At 33.2% G+C, this 26,660-nt stretch overlaps 3 protein-coding genes across 4 annotated transcripts; 1 reads left to right on the top strand and 2 right to left on the bottom strand.

Moving 5' to 3' along the window:
• The first annotated feature begins 381 nt into the window (after positions 1-381).
• Positions 382-18,503, top strand: LOC130647012 (stomatin-like protein 1). Of its 2 annotated transcripts, XM_057452716.1 has the most exons (9): positions 382-527; positions 13,541-13,620; positions 13,878-13,984; positions 14,087-14,153; positions 14,811-14,893; positions 15,357-15,560; positions 16,457-16,512; positions 16,599-16,696; positions 17,225-18,503. In XM_057452716.1, exons 2-9 carry the CDS (start codon positions 13,542-13,544, stop codon positions 17,701-17,703), a joined length of 1,173 nt encoding a protein of 390 aa, XP_057308699.1. In that variant the 5' UTR covers positions 382-527; position 13,541; the 3' UTR covers positions 17,704-18,503. The 2 variants fall into 2 exon arrangements, with proteins under 2 accessions (XP_057308699.1, XP_057308698.1); XM_057452715.1 differs by lacking the exon at positions 382-527 and having other exon boundaries at positions 8,807-13,620.
• On the bottom strand, positions 1,293-8,781 carry LOC130647014 (60S ribosomal protein L19-like). The gene is made up of 4 exons (XM_057452717.1): positions 8,663-8,781; positions 8,114-8,464; positions 2,284-2,394; positions 1,293-1,456 (listed from the first exon to the last, which is right to left on the bottom strand). The coding sequence occupies exons 1-4, from the start codon at positions 8,665-8,667 to the stop codon at positions 1,324-1,326; spliced, it is 600 nt and encodes a 199-aa protein (XP_057308700.1). The 5' UTR covers positions 8,668-8,781; the 3' UTR covers positions 1,293-1,323.
• Positions 18,504-25,239: 6,736 nt separating the features above from the next.
• Positions 25,240-25,752, bottom strand: LOC130648039 (putative uncharacterized protein DDB_G0271982). Its single transcript, XM_057454059.1, has 2 exons — positions 25,745-25,752; positions 25,240-25,683 (listed from the first exon to the last, which is right to left on the bottom strand). Exons 1-2 carry the CDS (start codon positions 25,750-25,752, stop codon positions 25,326-25,328), a joined length of 366 nt encoding a protein of 121 aa, XP_057310042.1. The 3' UTR covers positions 25,240-25,325.
• Positions 25,753-26,660: the final 908 nt, after the last annotated feature.

Raw genomic sequence — 26,660 nt, 5'->3', positions numbered from 1 at the left:
TTTTAACATCAACTTAAATCCATCTGCTAGTTCATCAAATTTTACAAACAAGTCTCATCCCAAACAACGAAGATTTTTTGGAAATAACATAATATACTTCGGGAGAATTTTGTGAAATACCAAATTTATTTTTCATGGAAGTCAGATTACCATAAGTGGATAAATTTTGGCGAGTATTTAATTTGGCGAATGACCAAAATGGAATATTTGGCGGGGATTTAATTTGACGAATGATAAATTTTATAAAAATTGGAGTGGCTTCAGTTTGGCAAATACAAAAAAATGTTTATTTTGGCGAATGACACACAAAAAAGAATTTTTATGTCTTGAAACGTTTTATAAAAAATAAGAATAAACGTATATATAAACACAAGTTCGTTTTTTTTGGGATACTAATTTTGCTGGCGTGGAAATTATTCAAATCTTTTCCTGACTTCGGCAAGGATTTCTTTAAAATGCAGGATTACAGAAACTAGAAGAATATTATCAATCTGGTCTACAATCCTTTTGACTGAAGAATATTACAGGTGAGGCAGGGGGTTGCAGTTTATATTCAATAGTGAAAGTATTTTTCGTAATTTCGTGAGTGGCGAAAGTCCATGCAGTTTTGTAAGCACGCACAGACTATGCGAAATAGGCAGATTTCTCCACAAAAAGAGGAATATAAAGGTATTTATGGTCCGGTATACACCCTATCCGGTCTGCGGACAAAGCCTTTTCGGCAAAATTTCCATTGTATCGATTTCATATCCCGATGAAGATCAGTCTGCCACAGAAACAACGCCGTTTTTTAAAACGATTAAAAGTAAGTTTTTGAAAACGCTTTCTGAAAATAAACTGGGTAAACTTTTGCGCGAATTTAATTTCGCGCAGACTTAATTTGGGCAAAATTTGTCCAATTAAAGTAGATTAATATGCTGTTGTAAAACTTTTGATTTGATGATACGATTTGTTTTGGCAGCCCAGGACCAACAGAAAATTTCGATACATTTCTGTCAATCAGAAAAACTGCCAAGTTAATTTTGGCACAAATTGCACGCTAACAAGGAATAATATCCAGGCTAGTCGGCTTATTTTGTGCCGTCGATTCAGAAGGTAGTAACAGCGACTGTTATTGTAAGAATACTGTGGTTAAATGCAAAAAAATCTAGACATGACTATTACAGCATTCCAATGGTTCTTCCGAAGGCAACTACAGAAACTTTAATCTGAAAACAATTCAAATAATTTCACAATGGTCGTGTACGCATAACTACGGTTGTAGTAGGAACGTAAACAAACAAAACTGATAGTGAATTTACAATTATATTTCGAGGAAATAATTTACGACGTGGTGGTCGTTGCGCTATCTTCCTTTGCGTATGCTTGTAAAATTTCAGCACGTTTCTGGGCTTGTCTCTCTTCACGTCGAAGGCGGGCAGCTTTAACTTTGTTACGACGGGCTTCGGCTTGGTCACTAGAGGAAAAGAAACAGTTATAAACTTTTCTGCACTTTCTTTCTATCAAAACCAGGCAAAAAGACTAAAAATTATAATTGATAGCTCAATTTCTGCTGGTTTGCTTGAAATTGTGAGCATAATGTGTGATGTTTGTCGAGGCCAGTGCTTCAAACAACTAGTATTATGAGTGAAGGCAATAAACTCAACAAAATTACTCTCGGTGATTTATGAATGAAACATAACACGAAAATTATGAGTCAGCAGAAAAACACCAACAACGCAAGCCTAAGCATATTAGTGAAGTAAAATCGCCCTAACAACCAGAAAATCCATTCTGCTGTTCTTTCTGTAAACTAGAGGGAGCCTATATATGGACCAGGTACGAGAATAACCCAAGTGTAAATTTAAAACCACTATGACATAACATGGAGTTTCTTTTATGTGAATTGCACATGCTCCATAACTGGTTATACACATGTGCAATTGTTTCATTTCAGGTAAATCGTGTTTACATAAATATTTTGAAAGCGAAATACAATCAACACTAAAATGAGTCTCATTTCGCCCAAAATCATTTAAACAAGAGATCGAATTTGAGTTTTTTCTATAAACGGATAAAATTCTGTTAAGTAGATAAAAAAGATTAATGAAGAAATAAAAATATGGTAAAAAGCTTAAGCTGTTTTGGCAGCCCAGGACCAACAGGAAATTTCTATACATTCCTGCCAATCAGAAAAACTGCCTAGTTAATTTTGGCACAAATTGCACGCTAACAAGGAATAAATATCCAAACTAGTCGGCTTATTTTGTGCCGTCTATAAACCCAACGTGACAAATAGTTTACCTGAGTTCCTTGCTTCTCTTCTTTTCAGCCTTCTTGCGATGAATGTATTCCATCAGAACACGCTTATTTTTGAAACCATTACCTTTAGCTTTCATGTATAATTCATGATATCTGCAGAAGAAATCATACACAAAAATCAGAACAAATCTACTGCAGTTCATAAACTTATAAACTGGAGAACCTGCATAATTTTTTCGTTATGCTTATTGCTTGATTCTAATTCAGGTTTTGCTAAGGCATTATTTTGTGCTCATTGGAAGATTTAAGTTGGCGATTTGCTTCAACAAATTTGTTAATGCCTACACTTTAGTATCAGAGAAACTCATTTGAATATCATCAAGGAAAGCTATGACTAGGAAAATTTAACAAATTAGACACAATTCTGTTCAGGCCTTGCAATGAATAGTGAGCAATTGCTTGAACCGGCTAAAATGCATGTTACCCAAGCATTCTATAGATCGCGTTAATATCAACGATTTTCAGCCTGGTGGTTACTGAACCTGTACAAATGTAAATCCAAACAAGCTGTGGTTTAACTGTGCTACTGTTTTACAAATTAAAACATAAGTATAATTATTTTCACCGAACAAAGATCACGCTGAAACGCATTTTACTTTTGACAACCAAAAAGAAGTTTTGTTGTTTAGTTTATAGTACAGCTAGTGAGAACTCAGAAAACAAAGGGAATTCACCTAGTAGTAATTCCTGTGGTGCAACTTGCATACTTAAAGTCAAATGTTTCTTGGCCCGGTATAAAAATTCTTTAATACAAAACAGTGTGAAATAAAACTCCATTGTTGAGGCATGTTTGTGCTATTGCCATTATGTTGCACTTTGGCCAGATTACAGCCTGATTTAAAGGGGAAGCCTTAAAAATGTGTATTTTTTTTTCGACTACGTATATATGTATTTGAACTTATAAAATCAGAAAAATAACACATAAACACAAAAATTTATATAGGTGAATATTTATCATAGCACATCCATATTTCATTCACAACAGAGAATGCTTCACCCCGATCAGACCTCTGATCATGATGGGCGAGTATAATGCGTGTAAGTCATACTGAAAGAGAACTACTTTGTTCATCACTAACATACTGCCTGGCAGTGAGCGGGATTCGATCCGCGGTCCCCATAACTGGGAGCGTCAGACAAAAATTTATCTCTAAATACCTATATTCCCTGTTCATATCTCTGTAAAAACTTCTTTTTTGAAAAAAGAGCGTCACAATAAATAAGACTGGGTTCTAATTTGAATATGACCTTTTATAGTTCAAAACATTGCGCTAGTTAGACGAGGCCCTATGTTGGTGCTTATAATGCAACAGACTTTTGAATAAGAAACAAAAAAATGCATCATAGTTTCTTGTCCAGTGACGAAGAAAACACTGTTTCAGACATTTCGGCTCTAAAGTCAAGTTTTAAGCCTGAAATGTCGTTGGAAGAGCAAGATAAACCATAAAGAAGAAGTTATACAAAATGAATGCAATCGAATTGGAAACAATAATTGGTGTAAATGAGGTGGTCACTGTAGACCGACAGGTGTATTCTCTGAAAGTTTGTGCTGCAAAGATAATAATGAAATTCCTGACGACTACTTCGAAAGTACAAATAATTTAACATCCTTCTGTCTTCAAGTAATTGAAATTGTTAAATTGAATCGTGTTAAAAATAAAAAGTTGGATAAAAAAGGAGAAATACAATAGTGAGATGTGCTCTCAATGAGTTTACGTAAACAGGGGGAAATTTTAAATTTCCTATTTTAGGAAAAACATGTTTTATAGATTTGATGGGCACATAATCGATTAGAAAAAGATGTTCAGAAAGACATACCATTGTGTGCTTTATGGGCAATCCGCAATAAATACTTGAAAGCCAATAAATATTTTCCAATTGTTGTCATTACTCCCGTCCGTCAAGACATGCATGTGATGAAGAAAACATTTACTTGTTGTGAGGTGCATAATTTTTGAATTTGAAAGTCAAAGTAAGTTTGAAAAAAAAATGAATCAACGAAATCGTTAAAAGAAAGAATTATCATTGTGTAAAATATAATTTTTATTGGCTTGGTATGTAATTGTTGGTTACGAACACACAAAGTTTATACCGAGCTTGTATCTTTTTATTTTGATAAACAAATACGAAAGAAGCATGTGTTGGCTGATACATACAAAATCAAATGCTTTACGTAAATCAGGTAATTGCCTGAAGATCTCTTTCAAAGCAGTCTGGCTCAAAGTGCGTGGAACATGTATAAAATCCTGAATCCTTAAGCAGGGGACCAGTTCTTCTAAAATGTTATGCGACCATCTTTTCCGAAGCTCTTTTCTCTGTGCTGTTTTTTTTGAATTTTTAAAAAAAACTACAACATGGTCAACATTTTCTTTTGATTTATTATTACCAGTTCTGTTAGTGCAGTTGATGTCGGCGCAATTTGACATGTGTTCAAGCAGTTAAACTCGAATGTTTAAGTAAATTAACAACTAATACTACTAGCACCGCCAGCACACTACACTTTCTGAACTAAAAAACGTCATAATTTCAACTCGTCCCAATCCTTTTAAAATTGCAAAGGGGTCAGAATAATGAAGCGATTTCATGCATAGTAAACACAACTTTTACTAAGTTAGTGAAACTTTTATATGAAAAGAAATAGGTATTTTAAGTTTTTGTTGCGGCTACTGTTTTTTCAAATAAAAAATTAGAGCTTACTTCCCCTATAATTATCTTAAGTGGGTAAATTTTGGCAAGGATTAATTTTGGTGAGGATTAATTTTGGCGAAATTAATGTATTTTTAACACTTTATATATGAAGCGCACATGTCTACTTACTTCTGCTTTGATCTAATGAGACAACATGGGTAAGATAATATAAGAAGAAAGGACAAAGCGGTGATAAAAATAACGATTGCTTTTTTTTATAATCTTTTGTGACAGTAATTACTTTATCATAAAAGTTTGCTCATCTGAAAATGAGTAAAAATTGTTCCCAAGATCATGAATTTATAAACATTCAGCAGGCCTTGCCATGAGTCGCGAGCAATTGCTAGCGCCCGCGTAAATATTAACATTTTGAGATAATTGTAAAGGTTTTTCTTAAGAATTGATTGGTCTTTCAAGTGAAATTCCTGCACGAACGCTCAACCTGAAACTGAAAAGATATTTGGTGTGATTATTTTCCACCCATTGTGCAAAAGTTCATTCACCATTTTGTAAAACGCTTGCGATACGGGCATTAAGGTTAATCTTTGTTGCGCATTCATTTTGCAGTAAAAAAGTGAGGGACGTTTTAAATCTTGAACCCCAAACACGATGATCGAGCGTCTACTGGTATAGCGAATCTCTCAAACTTAACTTCCTTTTCTACATGTCCGAAATAGTATGCATGACTATACTGTCGTTTTCATAAATTTATTGTTTATTTTTCAGCAAATAGGAAAAATATGCTTCGTTTTCAAATTAAAAAAAATCTTTATCTGCATGGTTTAAATAAAACTTCCAAATTCATTCGGAAAGTTCAGGTATACGTTAGGTACATAAAATTGATACAGAAAAAAAAATTATACCGCACATGGAATTCGTTTTTAAAATTGTTTGAAAACAGTTGTGGCATAAAGAAAATACAATTAAATCCATGATAAATTGTCTGTTCTGCCTGTAAGTGCAGTTTTGCAGACTTGCGTCATCCGTGCTCGGTCGGCGTTCACCTCCGCATTAGTTAAGAACCGCATGGCTGGATTTCTTGTGTAAGACCTGGTTACCAACGACGAAGGGGCCAGGCAAAAGAGATTTATGTCTAATTAGTTCTTTTAACTAAGTCAGGAGTCGGTGAATTAGCTAGGATGGACAGGTTGGCTATGAATAGGCTTGCTCGTGGATTTCAAGGACCAGGACTATTTAATAGTTCTGAGATGTAAAAGTGTCCGACCAAGACAGGAATCTATCGGACGTTTTAACCTACGAAAGTTCTAAATGAGCCACGGACATGTCGGACCAAACTGGAAATGTGGCAGGCATTTTAATCACACGCCTGAAACGATTTAGGTGTGTGCCAAGGCGCACGCCTCTCCTGAAAAAGATGCACTGAGAGACTAAATGTAAAGTTTTTTTAAGCGAAAAATATGGCGAGCAATTAATTGCTCGGGAGGTTATTTGTTCATGGCAAGGCCTGATTCAGAAATGTGTTTTGCTGCGTATAATAAGTTTGTGTGTTATGAATGTAAAGTAGGTTTTTTGGAATAAAGACATTCTTTCACAATGTTTTATAATTTATTTTCTTTGCTATCAAAAAGCTCATATTCTATTTTATAGGAATGTATAAAATTTTTTTTTAGAAAAAAAAAAGAGATTTTTTCCCTTATTCACACCTTAATTTTGGGGGTACAAATTTAAACTTTCCATACTTTCGCTAAATTAACTATTAAAGGAATGAATATGCATAAATTATTATGGGAACAATGGTAACCCTGCACTGTTTGCGTTGCTTTACTTATACACTGGTATGTAAAATTAAATGCCTCAAATTGAAATATTAGCTATGTGAAGAGTAAAATTTTTCTCTCCGGATTTGTTACTGACAAAGGTTTGAAAAAAAAAATTCTTGGTTAAACCGTTTAACACTCTTTATCGCTCAAGGGTAATGCATAACCCAGAGAAAGCTCAATTGAGGTACATTCTAGATTACGGTTTTTGGACTTTGGACTTTTGCTTTATTAAGTGGTAGCTAAATACCACAGGAAAATATGCTTGAGAGAAGGTATTGTTCAAACTTAAAATCAGAGCAAACAAGACATCTCTGATCTGGTATTTAATCTTCATGGATTTGGCTATCCTGTAAACATTACGCATTGCTCGAACAAATATATACTGCAAATGAACAATCCCTCGATGTGTTATTGTTCTGCCCAGATTACAGCATGCTCCATTTATAATAAGGGCAGAAAATACATAATCAGGATTGGCTGGCTTATGTATGACAGTTTAAAAGTGTTATTTGGCACTTAGAAAATGAAATAATCGGGGCAGGCCAGCTTATTAATGACACTTTATAAGTTATTTGGCACTTATATACAACATTTGAAAAATTATTTAGTACTTATAGAAAGAACATAATCGCTGGCTTATGTGCGACATTTTTACGTTATCCCTCACTAACAGAACGAATATAACTGGGGCTTTTATATCATTTGTCTTCACTTCAGACAAGAAAATAGCCCTGGTGGCAAAGTTGTTAAATGAAATTTTGGGATTCGAAAATTTAATTTCCACAAAGCGAATAATTTGGTCATCTCCAGAAAAATTTTAAACACAAATGATGTCACACAGAATTCATATTAAAGACCATAAATTTAAAGGCTACCTCCTGCAAAAAATCAAGTTGAGCAAATATAAAAGATCATTGAAAGTTATGTACAAATCTTTTAATTTTTTTAAAAATATTTATCCCTTCTGGGGATATTTGTCTTAAAAGTTGCAATAATTATGCAAGATTATGACGTCATGAGTTAGCATTGAGCATAATTATGGAAACTAAATATAGAAATTTATGTAAATTTTCAAAATGTTTCAAAGGAACGGCCAGAAAACATTTTTTAACTCTACATGGCTTGTCAAAAATGTTAAATGTAACACCTTTGCAGAGAATTCTAAAGAACCAATCAAGAATTTAAAAAATATATTCAAATTTCTAGACAACCCTTCAAGCTATTTTATATGCAATTAACTTTATTTTTCGTGAGAGGTAACCTTTAAACAAAATTAAACATTAAATTTTACAAAACTTCACACTGAAGAGACAATCATAAAAAAAATAGCTTTTCATACTTACAAGTGCTGGTCAATTTTTTTTTGCTCCCTGTATTTTCTTAAAAGTCTTCGGAGAACTCTCATTCTGTTCATCCAAATAACTTTTTCTGGCATACGAGCATTGGCCGTACCATGACGTTTACCAAATCCCTTATGTCGACCCTTCCTTTTGGCTTCTAAATTTGCTCTGGTTCTTGCACGACTGTGTACAACCTGAGGTTTTTTTATAATTAAGCCATCCTTAATCAGTTTTCTGATATTTTGGCGTGAATTAGCATTAGCAATTTCAGATGATTCATTTGGGTCAAGCCATATCTTTTTTTTGCCACATTTTAACACGCTTGCGGCCAAGCGTTTCTGAAGCCTCAGGGTACTAAATAAAATATAGCGGTGACATATGAAAGTTAGCTAGCTACTTAATTTTCAGTAAATTTACAACATACACGATAATAAAAATTAACAAATTTGAGATTAAAGATAAAACCGGAAAATTTAACGTAAATTAGAATTGTCCCAATAATTTTTTACTTGTATTTATCAACGATAATATAGAAACAGATTCATTACGAACCTCATGGCTGCAGATCCCAGTTCGAAAAGAAATAACCATCATGATGGCCGACGTTCTTTTTTACCATCTCAGTCCTAGTCCTCTACGGTAAAAGGGCCTGGAGAACATTAGCAAGGCTGATGCCTTGGTTGTATTTAAGGGCCACCATTGGACCGTACACTTTTCGTGCAGGTTTTTACACCACTACTTGTAATATTCCTTGGCCGCACGCACTCTCATTAACAGCAATATGCAATCTTTAAAACATTGTCAGTAGGTGAAAACAGTATAAACATGGAAGGTTTCCTTTTGGTTTTGTTATTGTTGTGTTTTTTTTGTTTTTAAGCTGACCTCTGGGGATCTCTTAAACAATGATGTGAAAACAACAGTAATGCACTTTAGTTATATCCTGCATATTTAAATTGACCTAGTTAGCCAGTTAGTAATAAGGCAGCGCAAGTGCAAAAACTCTAACTATAGCTAAACTTTCGCAGAGGCTTCTTGGCTAATTTTTTAAGAGTATTGATTCGCAAAGGTTTATGGATGCTAAATATTTTTTTCATTTTGTGAATTTGTGAAAAGTAACTTGCCAGCTATAGCAGGCCACCATTAAAAATATGTCATATTTGCGCATTCGCAAAAAAATTTCCCCAGTATTTTCCAACCAGCAAAAGTAAATTCATTTAGCACCAATTAATTTTTTTCCCAGCGCTTTTTATGCCTAAGATGTAATAATCATGCATCTCTTCTTCCCACAAAAATAGCCCACAAGACAGGGAGCAACCAAAAAACTGACTGATAGCAGAAAGATTGGACAAAAAGAATCAATCTGATGACTGTGATTCTTCAAATGTAGAGTTTGTGCTTTGATAATTAAAAGCATGCAAATTTTATAAAAAAATCAATTTACGAAAGTCTAATGTTTATATTCCCATCAAGGTGTGGTGTGTAAGTGAAGTCACATATATATGAGTTTCTCATCAGTGCAACTGTCTGAAACCATGTAGCTAGCAAATTTTTATTATTTATATAGGAGTAAATCTACACATTAGCTTCCCAAGTGCTGTGAGGGTAACAGTGTTCCGTACGATGTCATTCATTGTACGAAGTTGGGCTTTTTTGCCGTAGCGCTGAGAGTGACCATCCTCGTACAAAACTGACCATCTTCGTACAGCGGCGAATATCGTCAAAAAATGAAACCGAAGCTATCCAAAAATTGAGAACACCATATGACCATGCCGAGCCTGAAACAAAATTTCTTAAAAGTAGAAATGTTTAAAAAAAAAATAATTGTGACTTTAGTTTTCGGTCACACAAAGGTATTGTTGAATTTCCGCGCCTGAAGGCGTAGGAAATTCTTTAAAACCTGCGTTTTTTTTCTTTTGAAGCATTTTTTGAGAAAAAAATCGACCCTGGGATTTCACGTTCTTCTGAGAGGGGGATAGCATTGGTTTCCCACTGCTAACTGACTAACTAACTAACCCTGTCCCAATGGTCAATTGCAGATTTAACCTTCGTACCAAAACTCCCTAAGTACTGGGAAGTCATCTAAATGACGTTTCAGGCCAAAATTGGTATTTTTGTTCAGCAAAATTTGGCACAGTTAACAAAAAAAGTATGCTGAATATAATGGTGACATTATAATTTTGATTTTTGTCACCTAAATGGCTATGCTTGGTCCAAAAATTAAAACTACTTTACTTACGACAAAAATTGGCACAGTTAATAAAAAAAGTACACCGAACATGATGGTGACATCAAAATTTCAATTTTTTGTCAACTAAATGCCGTTTAAGACCAAAAATGTCTCAATCGCAAGACTTTCAACCATGAATGATAGGCTGTAATTTTTGTTAGCAATTTCTTTTAAAATGTGAGTTTATTATGACACGTTTCGTTTTGTTTGCGTTTGTTGGAAGATATAATGTCACTTGTGTGCTTTATCTTCAGAGCTTCATGCACCAAACCTCTTCGAATGTTTGGCACGATAACACAATGAATTAGCCGGTTGTCATCAAATATTTTGGTAGTGATCGGAAATTCCTAGAGCTCCCAGGACTTCTTGTTAGAACTTTAAATGGTATGGTTAAAAAAATTCAAGTTAAGTAGAAGAAGTGAAGTAGGCCCAACCTCGTACACAGTTATTTAAGTTGTACGAAGTTAATATGGATCAAAAAATTCAAGTTTAAGTAGAAGAAGTGAAGTTGGCCCAACCTCGTACACAGTTTTTTAAGTTGTACGAAGTTGGTATGGATAAAAAAATTCAAGTTTAAGTAGAAGAAGTGAAGTAGGCCTAACCTCGTACACAGTTATTTAAGTTGTACGAAGTTGGTATGGTTAAAAAAAAAATTCAACTTAAGTAGAAGTGACGTTGGCCCAATCTCGTACACAGTTATTTAAGTTGTATGAAGTTGAAATGGATAAAAAAAATTCAAGTTAAGTAGAAGAAGTGAAGTAGGCCCAACCTCGTACACAGTTATTTAAGTTGTACGATGTTGGTACAATCATCAGATAATTGTCAAAAATTAACGTTCAGAGAATATTTAAGATATTATCATGTTTACTGAATGTAATTAACAATGTTTAGATATTCATTTCTAAACCAAATTATTCGTTGCCTAATTTTTGTACAGCAATTGTAATGCCCATTTTCGTACAAAAATGGCCATCTTCGTACAAGCGCGAAAAGTGACCAACCTCGTACAACGGGTCAATTTCGTACGGAACAACAGATTGAGTAGGAATAAAACTCACAATCTTTTGCTTGCTGGCAATTGCTCTACTTTTTTTAATGGCAAGCAATATGCCATGTAAATTGATTTTGTTTGATAAAAACAAAACAAAAAAAAAACATAATGGCAGATTGTATCAAATAATAGGTTTCCCTGGATATGCTACTTCATCCACAGAGTGTTTAAAGATGACATTAATATGACAAGAGAAGACAATTATTCTGAGTTGCACATATTATTTGTGTCATATGCGCAAAAACACAAAAAATAAGCGTGGTTGTTATTTTGCAATTTTTCGTGAAATATTTTAATGATTTTCGTTAAATAATGAAAAATTTCTACTGATACTCTAGGGCCAAAAAACTGATGTGACTTCTTGTAAAAGTGTCTTTCTGCAATACATAGTGCAATATAGCTAGCTATAGCTAATACAAGAATTACATATTTATTATTTATATATATTTCCTATGTAGACTGAGGGAATCTTTGAAAAATATTTTCTGTTTTCACATGGTTTTTGAAATTGAAATATCAGGCCTGAAAATTCGTGATTTTAAACTGACAAAAAGATCAAAACGTTTTTTAGTTTTTGCAAATTAGACAATGGTAACTATTATCTCTAAACACATTTCATAATTGCCTCCTTAATGAGGTGGCAAGAACTACTCTATAATGCAACGTGGCTTCATCTGCATTATAAATAATCCAAGTCACTGCAACGATTGCTATATTTATATATAAGCCACATTGGAATTGAAATCATACTTATAGCCATGGGGAATATCTCAAATCATTAATAACACTAAGATGAATCCCTGGAACCAACATTGACGGAAATTTTAAATAGAGAAGAAACAAATTTAAGCAAGCCATTTTGTAATGGTAAACATTCAAACAAAAACATTACGCATGAATTTAATTTTCATTATGATGTATAAAATTTTATTACGCACATTGGCAGTTGATCTTTTTTATGCCATGTTTTCTTTTGCTTACAATAACAGTTTAACTGAAAAATTTTACATCTGAATTAAACAAGCCCATTCAAAAACTAAAATATTTCAAAATGTAATTCTATTTTTGGATACATATTTCGGTTTTGATGTTGCTGACAACCTTGAGCCCAGTGCGTTTTTCACATAGAGGACAAAATGTAAAATATATCTGTTTGTGATCTTAGTAATTGAATAAATGCAGAAAAATATATTCTTAAAAAATGTGATTACATCATTATGTCTAAATCATGAAAAATAATAAAACACCAGATTACAAATGACAACATCACATTGTGCATAGATCAATGGAATAATGGAAGACCTTTATACATACAGAAACCTGACACAATCATTGAAAATTCTTGCCTTATAAATAGGGCAAGGGTAGGAATAAGATTGTGACTAAAATTACTATAATTTAAAGAATAAACAGAAACGAAACTATTATTGTTTTCCCTAAATTTCCATGCCTGAATAATGAAATTTGGTTTCTTAACTCATAAGTGGTTTCTTTCATAAATATATCATATAGAAATTATTTCTGAGAAACATATATTTATTATTTTAGTCAACTTGTGGTGTCATATTAGCTAAACATGTAAATATTCTGTTACAATTATAATATAATGCACTGTGCAAGATAAATAAGTTTTGATAAAACTTTTATGGGGCAAGAACAGTTTATCAGACCCAAATATTGTAATTATGTAGCATATAAGTAGCAAGTGAGTTGGCTTAGTTAAACATTGTGCAGAACATATGGAGTTCCCAACAATAAAATTACTACAGAAACAAAAACGAATTACTTCAGCAGACAATCTTTTTTAGTGGCTGGTATATATAGGTTGTGATGCAACTATGGGGGGCAAATTTTGTAGCTGTTGTGTATTAGGGAGGTGCAACTACTACTAAAATCAAAGGTGTGCAATTTGAAGTGGTCGTTATAAGCAGGTAGTCGTTTAGAGAGGTGGCTGTTAGCACAGGTTTAACTGTAAATATTGTTTGTAGGAAAACATTTAGTTTTTGCTATAACATGAAATAAAATGATTAGAATGAGTTATACGTAGAGAGAAGAGAAAAAAAGATAATGTACACAAAATATCACCATTGATTATTAAAAGTAGAATTTAATTTCCTGTCTAATACAGTGATAATGTATTCTGATTTAAAAGGATGACTAAAATGCCAAAGTATTCAACATTGAAATCATCAGATTCAAGTTCAGTGTACTTTGACGAGTTTGAGAGAAAAGGTAAGGAATATTTTGTTATGCTGTAATGTCATTTTTCATGAAAATGGAATGGTTACAGAGTGGTTACTGACAGAGGGAAAACAGATGTGAATGGGAAACGCAACATTTGTTCTTTTTCTGCTAGGTTTCCTCTCGCTGTATCAGACTTGTATAATCAAAAGGCCCCTAAATGTTTTAACTACAAAATTAAATTCCTAATATCCAATATTAACTTAAACAAATCTGTGTGATTTAATAGTGCAAATGTTATGTTTAAGATGCTCTTGGCCAACCTCAATTTGGTGTTTGCGATTGGATAATATGGATGTTTATTTTTCTGATCTGGGTCATCAGTTTGCCTGTGACATGGTGCTGCAGTTTCAAGGTATAAATCTTACATAAAATGTATGATAAGATTAATACAACATCATTCGTTCCGAAGTAAATTACATAAATGTCAACAATCAATTGTTTTTTCTATCTGTAGATTATAACACAATTTGAAAGGGTGATTATATTTCGACTTGGCAGAGTACTACCACTAAAAGGTCCAGGTAAGTTAATATATGCAACAAGTCTGTAAATCTTACCTCCTGTGAAAGAGCAAGTTAGCTGTCTGGTAGTCTTTTAATTTCTTTGAAAAATTATTATTGGTTTTCAGGATTAGGTTAATTATATGAAGTTACGACTAAATATGGCTGTAAAAATATGTTACTTCTGACTAATAAGAATGAATTGTTTAAATATTATCACGGTAGAAAGTAAAAAAGTACATAAAAAAAACAGGAGAAGCAATAGACCTTAACAAAACCAACGCACCGTTTTAGTACTCAAGTAGCAAAGATTTAAACGATTCGATTTATATGCCTAATTTGGGACTCAGCAATTCAAAAAACTTGACAGATCATATTACGGCTTCCAATCCAACATAGTTACAGTCGGAGCCAACCGTTACGATGGAATCCCCAAGGGCGTTAAAACTTCCTGTAACTTACTTACTTACTCACAATTCATTATACTGACTTTCAGAAAACAAATACTCTTATATAATTTTATTTTGCAATTTTGAAAAATATAGCCAGTGTTCTCAATAGGTAATAAGCGTTTTATCTACCATGGCAATTTTTAACTACTACGACTACAAGCCTGTAAAACTTTTACTGTTGTGTGAATAACCTTCTTTCCATGTTGTTTATTTTTTTCTTTTATAGGGTTAATATACGTTATTCCATGTATTGATAGATGGAAAAAAGTTGATATGAGAATGCGAGCTTTTAAAGTTGCTCCTCAAGAAGTATGACATATTTTATGTTTTTGCTGTCATGGGTAACAATAAGAAATTCCTTCACTCCTTTCTATGGGCTGTAGCAGTAAAATTTTAGAGCGCTAATAAAAAACCTTTTTTTTATTTCTTTTCAGTTCTGTTCTTAGAAACTTAACATTAACTTTTCTCAGCCTGTTCTGGCACCGTGCTTGGAAAGGTTATTTAAATTTCGTAGGGTAATCTAAGGCCCCAATAAGTATAAAATTTAGGCCAGAAAATCTGGGAAAATGAGGAAAATGTCAAGAATTTCAGGAAAATACAAGAGTTGTATTGTACAGCGTTATCCAAATCTTATCAAGAGATTATAATGCATATGTCTAGAAATATTGTAAACCCCAATGTTTGCGTCAAATCTTTTTCTTTATTTCTTTTTAAATGTGATGAGTAATGATTTTCCATTTAAGGGACTTTAACCAAGTTTTCTTGATTTCAGATCATCACATCTGATCGTGGAGTGATCAAAGTAGGTGGTGACGTCCAATATCGCATCGCTGATCCTATCATTGCTAACACGATGATAAAAGATCTGGATCACTCACTACGTGTCAGTGGACATTCAGCGTTAAACGCACAACTCTGTTACGAGAAATTATCCACTATACAGAACGAAAAGGCTTACTTGCAAACCAAATTACAGGTAATGTAACAGGTATTACTTCATGCATCACTAATTTACTACGTGGTAGTGAAAAAAACAAGATGTAAGCGCAGATGCGCCAAAATAAACTTTTGTCTACATAAAGTACTTGTGCTGTAAAGGTTATAATGTAAAAAGCGCAGGTTCTCCTGCATTTATGGAAATAGTATGCTTGTGGAAAAATTAGGTTAAAGGCTTGTCTACACTAGATGGAGTATTTCGTGCGTAACAGAATACTTTTAGGAAGGAAAGAATGTGCGAAAACACCGCAAAATCTATTTCCGACTAGTTCTCACACATTTTGTTTTATAGCAGAAAATTCTTAGAGACCTTTTCTACTTGCCACACTTTGCGGTAAAAGGCTTTTACGGTTCACGATTGACGTTACTTTTGCGGAAATAAATTTTCCATTTTGGTCTTTGACAAACACTTTCTTCCCTTTAAGTAATCGAATGTGCCTATTAGCCGGCTTGACACAGTGTAGCACCAAAGGTTGAAATTAGTTCAAATGTTGCTTGGGTATTTTACCTAATGAGTTGTGGCGTTATATGCATAAAACTGTTGGGATTTCTGCTTTCAGTTTTTAGAAGATTTTGTATGCATGTTGAGGAAAGGATAAATATTTTAAAAATGTTTAAAACTTACGTAAGCCAAAGATTTTGAATCGTAGCAAGGTTACCATAAGGTCAAAAAACAAGTTTTTAAGCATAATTTTACAACTTGCGTTTTTTTAATTTTTCATCAAATAAGTTAAATTTTGGAATGTTTCAAACTTTAAGAAAAAGATTTTGAATTCCAGACAATAACTCCGCTGAAAAAACACGAATTAAGGTTTTCTATGTAATTTTTTTTATGTATAATTCTACGCCTTTTAATTGTTTTAATTGTGATTTTAGAACCAAATGCACAAAGCAGTTTCTGATTGGGGTATCGAGATTGCTAGATTTGAACTGTGAGTAGTTGCTTTTCTACCGTGTTTGTTTATATTTCCCGAGTAGCTATTCACTGTATTTATTTTCGAATTTCTTACTTTGCTAGAACGCATTCTGTACTAATCAAAGGGCCTGGTGGTGTTGATCCTAATGAAGAAAATAATCAAGATGGTGGCGGAGCTGCAATAATGAATTTATTAAAAAGTAAGCTATTGTTTTGTTGTTGTTGTTGTTCAACTATATGTTGTGATTGCCTGAGATATTGTAAGATATCAGATATAATCATTTACATCTTCCCACTTGTAATTTACGAGACGTTAATTTTGCGCAAAACCAATTTAAATTGTTAACGAGCTATATTTTTGGCTATAAAGTGGGAACAATTTTTTGACAGAGGACCAAATAACAGATCGTGCGACAAGTACCTACGATTCATAGAAGCACAATTTGAAGAGAAATATAGAAAATCTACGAGTTGTTCAGAATATTTTTATATTTTTTTGTAAATTAAAGAAACGCAACGCTATCAGAAACGTGCAGAGATTGTTTGATAAATTAGTCTTGTTTTTTCGGCCAATTGTTCTCGCTTTTTTTGACAAATTGTTTGCGTTTTTTTGGAAAATAGTTCTCGATTTTCAGTAAATTGGGCTCGTTTTCTTGACGAATTGTTTTCGATTTTCAGGTCTTGTTTTTTTAAAACAAAATAAAGTTATGCTCATGGTTTCTTTTTAGGTTTTACATCCCCTTCTTCTTCCTCCTCTTCTTTCATGATGCCCGGCATGATACCTGGAATGACACCAGGTGTCGTACCAACAAATCTTATGAGTCAAATATCTGCACCAAGTGGGCAATCAACACAAAATCAAATTCCCCTTTTAAAGCCTGAGGAGTTATTCTGCATGTTAAAGGGGATCATAGATGCTGAGCTGTGTTTGCAAGTGCAAGCGATATACGAGTTCCATATTGCTGATGAGACAAAACAAAAGCAATGGACTATTGATTTAAAAAATGCACCTGGATGCGTCATTACAGGACCATCTGCATTGCGAACTGATGTTAAATTCACTTTGAGCGATAAGCATTTCCAAAAGATATTTTATGGCGTACTATCGCCAACTGATGCATATATGAATGGTTCGTTAACTATTGATGGTAGTTTGCAGACCGCAATGAAGTTGGAAAAATTGGTCAGTAAATTAAAAGGAACCTAAGCACGACGAATTGATGAGCTGAAAAATCAGGAAATTAAAATTAGTACTACATGTGGTATTTGGCGGAACAAAGAAGATTATTCTGGTGTTTAATCTCGCCTTTGCGGCCTAGTAGATTGATAGCCATAGATCACATCGTGTTTATCTGCTGATCTAATGAAGTATTTGCACTTCTCTTGTCGTTAGCTCAAATCGAGTTTGTCAGCTCGCCTGTGAATTAAACTAACTAAAGTATTGGTCTAAATTCGTTATCTTCCACTAATGTTTTTCGTTGCTTTGTAAATATATTTATTTTTATATTGCTTTATACTTTTTATATTTTGTTTTTAATTTTTTTGGAATTACAGTACCTGATGAGAGGAAAGTTTAGCCGTGGAAATATTAGCAAATTTTGTCAGAATACGATGAACGTAAAATATTTGGCCGCGCTTTGTCTATGAATTTCTTTATAGTGTGCTAATTTGATAAATCATATTTTTGTGTACACTGAAAGTAATTATTTTGTGCACGTATTTTAAATATATAAATCGAACCTCGAAATATGTTTTAATGTCAAAAGGCGAGGTGATGGAAATCGGAGGCCCTTCTAGTGATAAATGTTATGTTGTTTTCATAGTTTTTGTTTGGGAATATTTAGAGAGCTTTCAGAAATTTATTTAGCATTTAATGTAGAGCATATATATATAAATATATTGTAGATGTATACTTCTAAATGTAATGCATATTGATTATATGTATATATTAAGTGTAGCTACGTTAAAAATTTTTAACTCAAGAAATATGGCGCAAGATTTCTCGCATTTGTTGTTGTAATCTCCATGATACCTAAGATGGTAGCGTTTTCAGGATTTTGATTGGTTGTTAAAAGATGTCCATGCATGGCGTATCGTGGGAAAGCTGACTCATCTCAAAATCCATACTTATAAACCACAAGCGTTACATGCAAAAGAATATTAGCACTAGACGCATGCGCAGTTGCTGGGCGTTTGGAGCATTGGGGTTTAGGGATCTTAACTGATACCTTGTTAAAATAAATCAATAAAAGTGACAAAGTTTTGACTTGGTGGCTCATATTTCGTGTGATTAAATTGTTTTACAAACTTGCTTTAACGGTTAACCATTCATACAGATTTTGTTTTTCAACTGAAATTCAAATTTTTCACATATCGTTAGTGAAGTGTTTTCATTCAAGTTTTATCGGACTGCTATTGATTTTCTCCAACTTGTTTGTGATGGTTTTGAAGACATTTTTTAATTTTAAACATATATATTTTTTTTATTTTAAAATCCTTCCGAAAAGTTCTCATCAGTTTGGATTTGGATTATTTATTTATTTATTTATAAAATATTTTTACAGTATAGGTGGTTTCAGTTTAAACTAGTCGTTAGCCCGTGAAAAATCCACGGGTTCGCCCGTCCTTTTTATACTGCATTGCGTGCTTCTCGCTATTGCCCAGCTAAGCTACCATTTTGCGTGACGGACAGACAGACAGACGTATACGGGCATTATAATATAGATACATAATGTTTACATATATATTTACAAGTGTAAAATAACTGCTTTCCAAACGAGTCCTGTTAAAGAAGGAATAAAATAATAATTTTAAAAGCAAAAATACATGAAAGAAATTAGTATAATACCATATATTTTCCAAACCATACTGGAAACTAGTTAGAAGTTAGATATAAAAAGTTAAAAAAAGTTAGAGTTAAAAGCTAATTTCTTTAAAAACATATTCTCGTTATTTTCGTGACGGATGTCTCTTGACAACCTATTGTAAATATGTGCACCTTGATAGAAAAAACCACTTTGTGCTTTCTTAGATTTCACCTTTAACTTTGTTGAGTGTTTATTATTTCTCGTTGTTTTGGAGTGTGACATCAGTTCAAAGTAATTGTCCATAGGCGATAGAAGTTTCGTTGTAATTGATCGTCTGACAATTTTACACGCGTGACGTTTGATTGATGTCATGATAGGAGTGATGATTTCTTGTTGACTTTTGTTCCCAGTGATTTGATTAAGTTTTTCTATTTGACGTTCTCGACAGATTAAGGTCCACAGTGCCACAATAGGTAAACACTGGAACAATAATACTTGTGTAAATCATTTTGGCTGCTTCTACAGTCAAGTTCGGACGTACTTTTGACAGCAGTCGTAATCAGGAACTAAGTTTTTTGTATTTCGAGTTAAAATCTTCGTTTAAGTTTACTGTTGAATCAAGATTGACTCCCAAATACTTTAAGATGTTGTTTGGTTTAGACTGGATCCGTTGACTATTACGTTTAGTGGTGCAACTTTTTTAATACAAGCTGGGGAGAATAATTGATTAGGACTCTTATACATTTAAATGGGTGCTATCTCATTTGCTTTTTTGCGCACATTCTAAAAAAAACGTTTCGCGCACATCAAATTTTCGCGCGTAAGTGTGCGCAAATTTTCCCAAATGTCGCCATCTAAACTGCGTGCAGTAATACCTGGATAGTTATACAATGGAATCCGTCCAAAACGGATGCCATTGGCTTAAAAAAAATACGTTTTGTACAGACGTCTGCTTATCTTCTGAAAATACCGGATCTGAAAATAATCAATCCGTCCCATGTGTTCATGTCCTACATCCCTTTTAGACAGATTTCATTGTTATCATGAAAAAATTGACCGCTCATACTCCTGATTGTTTTTTATTTCATTAGTAATTTAATAAAATTAATCTACACCTGATTTTATATGCCCGCCTAAGTCTGTCACGCAAAATGGTACCGCGAGTAGCAAGATGCACGCAATGCAGTATAAAATGGACGAACGAACCCGTGGATTTTTCCACGGTCACCGACTAGTTTCTAGATAATAATTCTAAAATAACAAATTCAATTCTCGGGACAGCTGTGAGCATCTCTCCTCAAAAAACGAAAAAAATATTCGTTTACTTATTTTAAAGCGACAACGAAATGATTCCGGGAGAAAAGATCCTGTTTGACACTGCGGCAAATGCGTTAAGGGGAAGATGCACCATGCAAGGGACTCGTTGAAAATAGCAGACATCAGTTTCTTAAGGAGTAACAGAAAAGAAACGTTCGAAAATACGTTTTCTCCTGTAAAAGAACACATTTATACATATGTTAAACTGAACATTGTAATAACAAACTTGTAATGTTTTTATTTTCATGAAACTATTCTTTCCATTCCATCTAAGAACTGTTGCTGGAAAACTCGTATGTTGTGAGATATCTGTCTGATATAATCCCAAGAACTGCTAACATCCCATGCAAAATAACTGCGTAACAAGCGATAATAAAACTGTAACCAAAGTTAACATTTTCTCTTTGAAGTGTCTTGAAATTGACAAGGAATACGGTCAGTGCACGCATCAAAGATACGCTTGCTATGCAAAAAACAATACTTGCATGTCGTCCTTTAATATGACTATTGCAAACTGACAACACGGAGATCATTGTAGCAACGCTTCCAAATAGACAGGAGATAATGGAATATGCTTGAGTACCCTTAAGCCAGTTAGGAGTTGGTTCTCCACCTAGAGCTAGATATTATTAAAAGAAAGGTTAAAAGTTCTGCAACACTAAAGACGGGTTCTGAAACTTATTCCTCTAATTGAAAGACTTGTAATGAAAATTAATTTGAAGGATAACAAAAAAATTAATGATTTCAGAAATTGCTATACTAACCTTCCAGTTGTTTAAAAGACTTGCAAATCTTTCGTGCAATACACATTCTCCAAATACCAACACTATATTCGCCATTGTAAATCCAAAAATCAGTAACTGTTGATATTATGGTAAAAATAACAGCTACCATTCCACCAATTGCCAAGCCAACTTTGAGTAGTTTTAATTCCATTTTAAAGAAAACAACAGATGCTCGAATGTAAGGTTGTAATGGTAATTGCCTTTATATGCACTTCGCGAAGGATGTTTATATGGTGAGATTATCTATCTATTTCAACTAAAAAAATACAGCTGGTCTTGTTTGTATGTTCTCACTTGAAGGTGAATTAGCCAAATGCCTAAATCTTAAACAAACAAATCAATATTGTTGTTGTTGTTTACTCTTTGCTGTTTGAGAAGACCTGAATGTTATCCGACATTTCTATCCTTAGATCTCAAAGCTTATACGGAATGTCAATATCACCAAGGACACTAATATAACATAATATAACATTTCATAGGAAATGGTACTGATGTTTCATGTCTTAAAAGTAAACAATATTTCTTTCACTTTGTTACTATTGTTACTGCTACCATTTTTAATTCTTTTTAAAATCTGCAGAGCATTGTGGGAGAGTTGGGCACGATCGATTTAAATTGCCAATCCACATATTAAATTGGATCTTCAATTTTTTTGGAGGTTTCACTTTAATGCTGTTTTGTTTACAGACGCTATACACTCTATATTAATAATACTAGTATTCCTTCTTTCTGTCCGTAAAAAAAAAGCTTTGTCGCGGGCACATAAAAATAGCGTTGAATTTAAAGGATGGGCGACCATGTGAATTTTTCATGAATTAACGGCTAGTCTCTTTAATAACAGACGTAGTCTCTGCGCGGACTCCCCGCTGAGTTAGAAAATCGTGCTACAGAAACACAAATATAGATAAATTTAAAGGACGGGGAACTCCGTGGATTTTTCCACGGGTAAATAATTGTGAAACTAGCTGTTTTTTGGTGACTGATACAAAATATTTTCTGTTGAAATTTTCGCACATCAGTTAGTGTACTTCGCAGGTAACCACCGGTCAATTTTTTTAGGTGGGTTGTTCTATGCCACGAGGTGGAGTTTATTAGAACGAGTGGAAGCAGGTCTGGGCATAACATATCCCAACAATAGATGGGGAAAATAAGGAATTTTTTCAAGAAAGAAAAGAGTAGCGTTGCTTGATGTGTGCTCAACAGCTTATAAAAACTTAAACAAAGAAATAAAACAGCGACTGGTGCCATTTTGTCAGAAACTTGTTCTTCTTTTTTAAGAGAGTGTTATAAATTATTTATTTCTTTGATTAAGCTAGAGCTTATACAATTGCAACACTAACAGCAAAAAAGATGTCTTCTTCTCGTTGAAACGATTAATTAGATGTAATACGTTTCTTCAAATATATTTTTTATGTCGTTTTGAAAATTCACATTCCAATTTGAGCTTTCTTCATGCTTTGCAAACTTGAACCAACAAAATTTATTTGTAATGTTAAAAATCTTATTCCCTCATACTAAAATCCTATAATCGCTTTTTCTCATGTCTTCATAAGTAACATATTATGGGTGAGAATTACCAAATCTTGTCATAAGAATCAATATTGGCCCAATTTCATTGAAGAGGATTACAATAAATCTCGATGTTGCATGAGATGCTATGCTTCACGACTCTAAATAACACCCTACCACATTAATCGACGTAAAACTAATTCTGTATATATTACAAATCTTACAGAAAGGTTGGGATACTCATTTTGACAACTGTGAGGGAATTTTTTCTTGCTAATTTTTAGGCAAAATGAATATCTTTTGTTAAATAGCACACTAATGTGAGTTGCTTTAGGTAAACTTTTTTGTCACGGGATGAAAGACTTAGCTAACAATTGGCCCAGTTGTTTTCCAGGTTGAGTAACTGGTCCTCGTTTCCATTTTCGCCAGAAGCATGCTGCTGATCATGTCTTGTTGTTTGTCACTTAAATACCGTTTTAGGCAGAAATCGGTTAACAAATTTAAGCACAGCCAGTAAGAAAAGCATAGTAAAAATGACAACTGGAAGACAAATTTTTTTCAAGCGTAGCATCGATATCGTTATGGGACATAACGTCGATAACGGATTTATGCTTATAACTCGCGCATCATTTTTAGCTATGCATGTGCGCCAAGGGTTTAATAATAGAGTTTTTGTAATATTGCAGTTCACTAAGGAAAATGACGTAACTTCAAAATCACACTGCCTAGGTTGGGCTAATTCTTCGCTCCGTCAGAGATAAAAATAAAGAAAACGAGCTCTGGGTTGAGGCAAAGTGAATGTTGTTACGTCGCATCTACCACGCTGCACACCATCCATATTACTATGCAGAGTTCGCGGGTTATTAGCTTTTCCATTTGTTTTCTATTTTAACGCTGTCTTCTTTTTTTTTTTTTTTTTTTTTGATATTTGATACTTTTCAGTTTTCAAACGTTTTTCACGCCTTTCTTACGAAATTAAAGAAAAAACAATTCCTTATGAGAAGAACAAAGAATTTTGGATTTACAGCTAGTCTGTGATATTACCTGTGTTGGTCATAAAGTCATCCTGCAACTGATTTCTTACACAACGTAATTACGAATGAATTATTTCTTGCAGGACGTTTCCTTTCCTCTTTTATGTTTTTCTTATGATTACGTCACGCATCTCTTTGAATCAAATACCTTTAATCTCGAATATTTTGTATCAAACAAAAAATGGCGGACAAAACTTTCGCCGTACTTGGAGTCAACTGGAGAAAATGCTACAGTTTTGGTTCGTTTTTTAACTTCCTATTTCACTTTTATATTTAGATGGTATAAATAGTTTAAACATTCAAATTTTCAAGAGAATGCTCTAATAAATAATTCTTCAAACAAAATTTCCTTAAACAAAATTGTCTTCAGCCAGGCTGACAAAATTTTGTTTGAAAGCAATTTTTGTTATTTGGCCAATCATTACAAAGCAATTTGCCTAAATTTTGACCATTAATTTATCCATTCAAATTGTTTAGCTATTGTTTTAAATTTTAGCAATTTTCAGACCGATTAATTAGATTTAGCATTTTTTATAAAGAAAAAAGTATTCCTAAGATTGTTTTATAAATAAGTTATCAACCAACTTTCCATTTTACTGTCACTTTGACCGCACACATATACTTGGTATTTTAGTATCTGATTTGATTGATTCAATCATTCATGGTTTTCATATGAAACTGTGATCCTTGCCATGTTTTTTAAATTATTCATTTTTTATTATATTTAATAGGAATAAAGAAGATGTTGATTTGGTTATTATTTCAATAACCTTCATTCTGTAAAAAATGTTATTTTGGTGCTGAATATGACAGTTATTGATTCAATAACTTTTAATCTATAAAAAACATATGATGGTGTTGTGTTGTCTTATTGCTGGTTTACAACCTTGATGATAAACATTCTAATAAATGTTTTTTATGCTATCATTTATTCCCTTTTTATGATCAATTGTTCAGAATGCTTAAAGTGTAACGTTCATCTCAGTGAGTCAGTTTTATGGCGTTTTAGTGCTTAAAGGCCGTAAAATGGTGTTGGGAGCTCACAACCCGGAGTTGCGTTTTATTTTTTCATGCATCCCGCATAAAGATTTGAGGAGCTTAGTTGTTATTAAAAAACCTTGTTTATCTCCTACGAAAGAAACGTCAGCAGTTACATTTTCCTGTTGAGTGACAGAAGTTACATTTTATTAATGTCTTGGTGATCCTGTACTTTCGTATCGATCAATAAACTTTGACGTCATAGAATGAAAATGTCGATTGGCATGTACGACATTTTCTCTATAAAAAAACAGCTCAAAAATTCAATTCTTATTGATTTGTTAGACTGGAGTTTCAGGTACGTTGGCAATTTTAAGGAGACTATATCGTTGTAAGATTCTAATGAATTAAAGTTGCGTGTTGTATCCACAATTGTTCTTCTTCTCTCTTCTCTTCTTCTCTCTTCTTCTCTCTCCTTTTCTCTTCTTCTCTCTCCTTCTCTCTTCTTCTGTCTTCTTCTCTCTCCTTCTCTCTTCTTCTCTCTTCTTCTCTCTTCTTCTCTCTTCTTCTCTCTTCTTCTCTCTTCTTCTCTCTTCTTCTCTCTTCTTCTCTCTTCTTCTCTCTTCTTCTCTCTTCTTCTCTCTTCTTCTCTCTTCTTTTTTCTTCTTCTCTCTTCTTCTCTCTTCTTCTCTCTTCTTCTCTCTTCTTCTCTCTTCTTCTCTCTTCTTCTCTCTTTTTTCTCCTAACAAAGCAAATACTAAAGATAAATAGAACACGTAAGCTCTACGTTTGGTAAAAGAGCGATATAAAAACTTAACAATTGCATTTTACCGACACTATTATTTGATTTGTTGTTATTTTAGAATGGAGTTAAAACCACTAAAGGTTGGTTTTGTTGTGTGCGGAGTTGTAGCATTTATTTTTACCCTCACATCAATAACCACAGACTTTTGGATTTCTAAAGGCGAAAATCATATTGGTATATGGAGGTTGTGTCACAAAAATGGGTGTCTGAATTTCAAGGAAGTAGAAGGTTAGGTTTTCATATGTTCGAATTGCGTTCTAATTATATATACAAAATAAGAGGGAAGAGTCGCTTTGAACATATGGTTGAATTAATAAAATTCATCCGTTTGATTTGCCTTTTTAGTTTAGTTTAGTTTGTTTTGTTTGTCTGTTAGTTATGTGTCTTTTTTTATTTGTATTGTTTCTTTTTCGATTTGTTTTGCTTTTGTTTTATTTTTTTTTGTGTTGTTTTGTTCGTTTCGTTTCGTTTCGTTTTGTTCTTGTTTTTGTTTTTCGTTTAACTTTGTTTTTTTTTATTTTGTTAGAGGACGCCATGAATATCTTATATGCTTGCAATTTTATTAATATGAGGGAAGTATTTTAGCTTCTAAGTTGGCGTTAGGGTACATCAAAATGATAGGTTTTCACTTTCATGTCATAAAACTTATTATGTATTATACTGGACAAGGAACATTATAACTGTCAACAATAAAATAAAAGGTTGTATTAACCTATTTTACGCAAAATTTATGAGAACTTCAATCTGCTATCTCACTTATACCATAAGGTACTGGTGTCTTTAGGTAATTTTGATATATAAGTTCAGATTGCAAACATCTAAGTCTGTGGCCTATTTGATGTGTGAATCAAACATCAATTTTACCTCCAATAGAGTCTGTGAATATTACCCACAACATTTTTGTGTATCTAATAAATAGAAGCAAGTGT

Source organism: Hydractinia symbiolongicarpus, chromosome 6, assembly GCF_029227915.1.
Source record: "Hydractinia symbiolongicarpus strain clone_291-10 chromosome 6, HSymV2.1, whole genome shotgun sequence".
NCBI lineage: Eukaryota > Metazoa > Cnidaria > Hydrozoa > Anthoathecata > Hydractiniidae > Hydractinia > Hydractinia symbiolongicarpus.
The sequence above is the reverse complement of the archived record's forward strand: the minus strand, read 5'-3'. Positions and strand labels throughout refer to the sequence as shown.

Excerpts from the sequence above, each read along its gene's own strand:
- LOC130647014 (XM_057452717.1), bottom strand. Across the intron at positions 2,395-8,113 it reads AAAAAAATTGACCAGCACTT|ATATCATGAATTATACATGA; the intron begins GTAAGTATGAAA and ends TTTCTTCTGCAG. Across the intron at positions 1,457-2,283 it reads AAGAGAAGCAAGGAACTCAG|TGACCAAGCCGAAGCCCGTC; the intron begins GTAAACTATTTG and ends CTTTTCCTCTAG.
- LOC130647012 (XM_057452716.1), top strand. The coding sequence starts at position 13,542 with ATGACTAAAATGCCAAAGTATTCAACATTGAAATCATCAGATTCAAGT. Across the intron at positions 13,985-14,086 it reads CATGGTGCTGCAGTTTCAAG|ATTATAACACAATTTGAAAG; the intron begins GTATAAATCTTA and ends TTCTATCTGTAG. Across the intron at positions 15,561-16,456 it reads ACTTGCAAACCAAATTACAG|AACCAAATGCACAAAGCAGT; the intron begins GTAATGTAACAG and ends TTGTGATTTTAG.